We start from the raw sequence: 5,862 nt of genomic DNA on the forward strand, positions 1-5,862 counted from the left end.
CACACACAATCACAAACATGCATACATCCTTTAGAATTATTACTTTGAAGTAACTTTTTTTTTTTCTTTGTTTTTTTTTTTGGAAGTCATAATTTGCATATCCCTATACAGTCTTAACATCAGACAATAATATTGCAAAAATTACTGACAGAACTTGGAAGACAAATTTAAGTCAAACCTTCATTCTTCGGTCAGTTTTGTTAGTCCATTCCTTCTTTTGGCATAACAAATAGGGAAGTCATTGGACTAATAGAAATCCAAGTAGATGAACATACACCCTCCTTCTCTGGTGAGAAATGTCAGTGTCTTTGACGTATTAAAAAATTTTGCTCACTCATCGTAGGAGGGTGCAATCCATTCTCACAAGTTCGACGGGAGTTTGGGGTGCAAGCTTGGAGTCCCAGGGGTGGACCTGTCACTAGATCCATGGGCTGGTGACCCACCTGAGGACCCAGTCTGAGTTATGGACAACTTGGAAATTTGTCTTGATAGGACAACATGACCAGGTTTTGAACTAAATGGTTTTATAAGGGGTGGGGGCGACGGGAGCGGCGAGTAACCTGAAGCAGATCCTCTGTGATGGGATAAGTCCGGTGGTTGCGGTCCTCTTCCAACTGGCTTGGACTTTTCAGGAAGTCCTGGGGTGGGGAGAGACATGGAAATGGTGCTTAAGTCTTGGTAAGGTAAGTCAACTAGAGATCCACCCCTTTCTCTTGGTTGAGGTGGTGGTGGGAAGAGTGTCTGAGGGTTTAGTAGTGAGCTTTGGGATCCAGAGATGCTAGCAGGCTGGCTGTGCATGGACATTCTCATCTTTTCCACTGTAGGACTCTGGCATGTTGGGCTCCAGGCTGAAGGTGTGCTACATGGGGACGCATTTCCGGATCCATATTGTGCAAGGGAAGCAAGAGCAGATGGTTCTTGGGAAAGCTGGGAAAGAACATCTGGCTGTAGACCAATCTGAGCATGTTGGGACGTGACACTTGTTGGACTTGGGACTTGTTCAATAATGCTACTGGGGCGGACAGGGGACCCTGTTACTGAAGACTGGGAGGCTGTCCTTGCAATTTTATTCAAATCTTGAATTGGTTTTGTTTGTTGAGGATTTGGCTGAGCTGAATGCAGTTGGGTCAGGATGGGACTTACTGAGTGCGCTATCAAAGGAGTAAGGGTGGACGCAGGGGGAACTGCAAGCTGGACAGCCTCTCCTCCAATTGCTCCTTGTTTGAAAAAACCAGGAAGTGATGCAGCAATGCTGGGGAAAGAGGCCTGAGGAAGTTGTGGTTGAGGATGAAGCTGGGAAATACTGAAGTCTTTGGACCCATGGGAGGCAAGGGGTCTATGGGGGTAGAAGGAAGACTCTGTGATGTTGGAGGTGGTGGTGGTGACTGTTGTTGTGATGGTGGATGGCAGAGAGCTGGAGGATGGTAGCGGAGGTGTGGAGGTAGATGATCTTTCAGTCCTGAGTGTGTCCAGAATTGGGGTCTCAATACAAGAGCTGAACTGCGAGCTGGTTGAGGAGGAGCCACCAAATGCAGCAGTACCCGAAAGTGCAGTTGGGAACCTTTTTACATAGCCTGGCTGGTCTTTCAGTGAGCCAAGCAGTGGGACAGGGGGTCGGAAGAGAGTATGGGGCAAATGGGGGTGGCGAGTTAGGGCAATAGCGACTGAAGTGGTGGCTGCTGCAGCTTGTAGAGGAGCCTGAACAAGAGGTGCCCAGATGACAGGGGTGTGAGAAGATGGAGTCGGTGCTGGGTGAGGAGCTGGAGGAGGAGTCTGCATGAGGTGGGCACAATGGGCCATATCCCTGTCATGCTGTACAATCTGCTGGATGATCTCATTTTCTTGGTAGTTCAGAACTCCGGAATTGAGATCCCGTTGGACCTTGTGCTGGAGTACAGAGTTCTGCTTTCCTGTGAGGACATAAAGGAAGACAGAAATGCATGGATAACAAACTCAAGAATGTATTTTGATTTAAACTGTAAACATGTCCAAATGTAGGGCTGGGAAGATTAACATGTTTATTTAATTTGATTAATATGGAATGGTTCCTTGCTCCAACTGGCAATTCCAGGGCTAATATGTGCAAATGAGTGCAGACATCTCCATTTATCAAAGTTAACTGTAAATCCCAAGTTCAGAGCATGCTATTAATCAAATATTATTTCAGTTATTAAAATGATAACCTTACATACCTTATCAACATGAAATAAAAACTGACCAAAATTTACTGGTGTTAATGCTTCATCTTTCTTTTTCCACCGACATCACTTAAGTTAGGGGTGTCCAATCCTGCTCCGGGAGAGCCACCTTCAAGCAGAGTGTAGCTCCAACCCCAGTTGAACACACCTGAATGAGCTAATCAACACATTTGGGATCACTAGAAACTTCCAGGCAGGTGTGCTGGAGCTGAACTCTGCAGGAAAGTGGTGCTCAAGGAGCAGGTATGGACACCCCTGACTTAAGCAACAGGGGTTGTTGGATAAATGTTCACCAATAGCCAATTTTTTCTAATTGAATATCCTGTTTCAATTATAATACATCACATTATGTAAGTAAAAATGTATTTCAAACTGAATATTTTGAATAAAAGCAAGGGACAAGATGTGACCGCTTATTAAACTCTCCACTCTTCAAGGGCATCTCAGAGCAGCTGTGAATAACGTAGGCCTATTGAACTGACAGCTCTCACCTATGCGGTCAAGCCGATCGAGGGCTACGGTCTCAAAGGCACGTCGCATCATGGGGTACTCCTCCAACACCTCATTGAAATGGTCCACAGAGAGTGAGTACAGACGACAGTACGTGTCAGCTCTTACGCTGGCTGTTCTTCTGCCTCGAGTCAGCAAACAGATCTCTGTGGACATTTTGCAACATGAGCAAATTGAAAGCCACACGGGAAGAACATGTATCCTACTCTTTTTGTAAGAGCAACCAAAATTTTACAAGTATATATGTGCATTTATGTGTATAAATAATAGAATGAAGAGTAAATAAATTAATGTATGAATGGGTATACCCTAGCATCCAGCCCCTAACTGAGCATTAAACATAAATGTTTCTTCAGCCTAAGTTTAGAGCACTCCAGCACTATTAATATGTGCATAAATTCACAATAGTGGGCACCATGAATTAAATATACTTGCTGTAAATGTAAAAGTGACTCAGACTTTATATACTTTGAGGTTGCTTTTTTGAATAGTCTTTTTTTTAATCTGTAGCCAGAGCATTAAAATACCATTTTGACAGCTTAGAGTTGTACTCAGCCATCATCTGTCCAGTCAGATCACAGAGTAAAAGCTCTATCTCAAATGCAGAGAAAGTTTCTAAGCGACAGACAAGCAGGAGGTTTGAGGAGAGGACACGGGACTGTCAACACTAATGTGGTAATTGGGTGTTCTCAGGCAGTATCTCGCCTTTGCACCTAAGAAATACAGTATTACTGTTTTCCTAAAAGTTCACTGACTAGTTCATACCATTTTAAAAGCTAAAGAAGTGAATTTGCGTGCTTCTCTGTATATGTTTATGCAAATTGTACAGTTAAAGCTGCTAAGGACTGTTAGCCATTTTGCTAACTCACACAAAGCTTCACCACTGAATCGCACAAATTAGATACGTTTTTACTTGTTTACTTGCTTGTTTTAAGCATAAATCTAGTAGTCTTAAAATGAGCAATGACAATTACTTAATAAACCTAAAAATGTATATGAATTTTGATTGGATAACGTGTACCATGTGCTCAGATTCATTTTGGCTGTCAGACTGTCACATAAACAAAGTTGTACTGTTCAAGACAGTCATTTCATTGATCTGTTTGGTAGTAAGAACATTTTATGTGTTGTATTCCAATTATAGTAGCTTATAGCACTTAAGATTATTAAACAAGGTGCTGTTGGTCCTTCAAGAACCTGTAGAGATTATTCTCATTCTCTTTTTCACTCTTTTTCTCTCTGTCCAGTCATCATGGCCAGGGTCATGAAGAACATGCTGCCAAGAGCCACCAGAGCACACACACTCACTAACACATCCTGAGGTGGAAAGGGGGGAGAAGGGTGGTGTGAGGGTCAGGGAACATGGAGAAACAGAAATAAAAAATCAACATGAGATGATGCATAAAAATACAAAGACAACCCTGTTGAAACAGCATCTACTGGTTAGGTATGTTTTGAAGCATGGCAGCTGGTTTGAGCTGGTCTGTGTGCTGTTTCACATTCTATTTTTCTTAAATAGTAAAATAGTAGGCAGTATACAGCCTATACTGCAGTGTGTAGTACTAGTATTGCATTCTCAGCTTAACCAGAAAGATGACATATGGGGACTGGGTGAGTGCAGTACTAGGCCAGAATCCAGCCTGCTCCTACTTTCTGAACTTTCACACAGAGTTTATGGGAAAAGAGATTATGAGCGACTTGTTTAACATGTAATGACCTCAAATGAGCCCAGGCAGAAAGAAAGTTTTTTTTGGGGAAAATATGATGAAATGTTTTTTCTCTTGACTGAATCTGCTGCAGCTCACTGATAGCACAAACTACTTAGTTGTGATGCCAGAACCACACAGGAGACAGTAATAGAGTTTATAATGGCACAGAACACCAGGAAAGAGGCTAGCTTGCACTTGGAGACCAGGTGGTGTATAATTTATTTCAAAATATTTGCATCACCCTCATTTTCTTCAGAAAATAGAGCATGTTGATTTGTTAGGTAGACTCATTTATATACAAGGTAAAATATAGTGTGAATAAATTGTATTTTTTTGCTATTTAAAAGGCATTTAATAATGGACAACATGATGCCTTCATAAATGCCAAAAAAAAACAAAGTGTACAGGAAAAAACGAACAAAAAAGTACAATGAAAATTGTAATGAGAAAGCACAAAGCACAACTCAATCTGTTATCTTCCCCTCCTTCCTCAATCTTGTGAGGGAAATTAATTTCATGAATGGTTAACTTATGCTGGGTGAGGAATTTCCCCAGGCTCCAAAAGCGTGGCCATTCACTGATTTGGTTCCCTGGGAGAACCAGCCGATAACACTGAAGAACACGGTGGTACCAGCCTGAACGTTAAGCACATAAAACATCTCTAATAAAAACACAAACTTATTTGCTGCAACTTAACTGCAAATTCGTCCACATTAGATTATATAAGAAAGTGCTTTATGCTAAGCAACATTTCAAAACTATCATCATACAAATATCAAGAATCAAATGAAAGTTGCATCAAACCATCCAAACCAATGATAACTGTTTTCTTACCTCCAAAGTAAGACCCGTCCGAGATCTTTGTCTCTTTGCTGCCCTTCGTCAGAACAGTTAGTACACCGTGTTGGATGAAATACATCTTCTTGCCAACAGTCCCCTCTCTGATAATGTAATCTCCTGGCTGGAACACCTCGAAGCGTAACTTGGTGAGCATGGAGGTCACAAAGTTGGGATCCGCGTTGGCGAACAACGGCATGGTGGCCACAAGCTTTCGACAGTTAAAACTGATGATTTCCTGTAATTGAAGAATGAAGAATATCAAAATAAGTGGATAGAACTGTTTAATACTAGAATACAAGCTACGCAATGAAATTATACACTAACTGGCTTATATGTTACTACTAACCTCTCTGAGTGGCTCGTTCAGTTCTCCCAGAATGCTCTCCTCGTCAAACATCTTCCCCTGATAGCGATGCTCATAGTAATCATGAATCCTCTGCCGCATGTCTGCAGGAAGTTTGTGGAAGGACATGTACTGCTCCACCTGCTTGTACTGTACAAATGACATATACACAATATTATCAACTTGAATATTACATATTTATCTACATGCTTAGCAACAATAGCCCCCCCCCCCCCCCCAAAAAAAAAAAAAAGAAAGGGGG

General features: G+C 41.9%; 1 protein-coding gene across 3 annotated transcripts in view; it reads right to left on the reverse strand.

Annotated features, from left to right (window-relative positions):
* Positions 1-315: 315 nt before the first annotated feature.
* The window catches only part of hcn4l (hyperpolarization activated cyclic nucleotide-gated potassium channel 4l), a 23,540-nt gene continuing 17,993 nt past the window's right edge, over positions 316-5,862 (reverse strand). For 2 of the 3 annotated variants that reach the window (XM_016260157.1, XM_016260169.1), the window contains exons 5-8: positions 5,604-5,750; positions 5,252-5,492; positions 2,690-2,854; positions 316-1,910 (exon numbers count right to left, since the gene is read on the reverse strand). In XM_016260157.1, the coding sequence (XP_016115643.1) occupies positions 361-1,910; positions 2,690-2,854; positions 5,252-5,492; positions 5,604-5,750 (2,103 nt within the window). In that variant the 3' untranslated portion in view covers positions 316-360. The remainder of the gene's footprint in view (positions 1,911-2,689; positions 2,855-5,251; positions 5,493-5,603; positions 5,751-5,862) is intronic. The other variant, XM_016260163.1, reaches the window with a different exon arrangement.

Source organism: Sinocyclocheilus grahami, unplaced genomic scaffold (genome assembly GCF_001515645.1).
Source record: "Sinocyclocheilus grahami isolate Dianchi unplaced genomic scaffold, SAMN03320097.WGS_v1.1 scaffold31.1, whole genome shotgun sequence".
Lineage (NCBI taxonomy): Eukaryota > Metazoa > Chordata > Actinopteri > Cypriniformes > Cyprinidae > Sinocyclocheilus > Sinocyclocheilus grahami.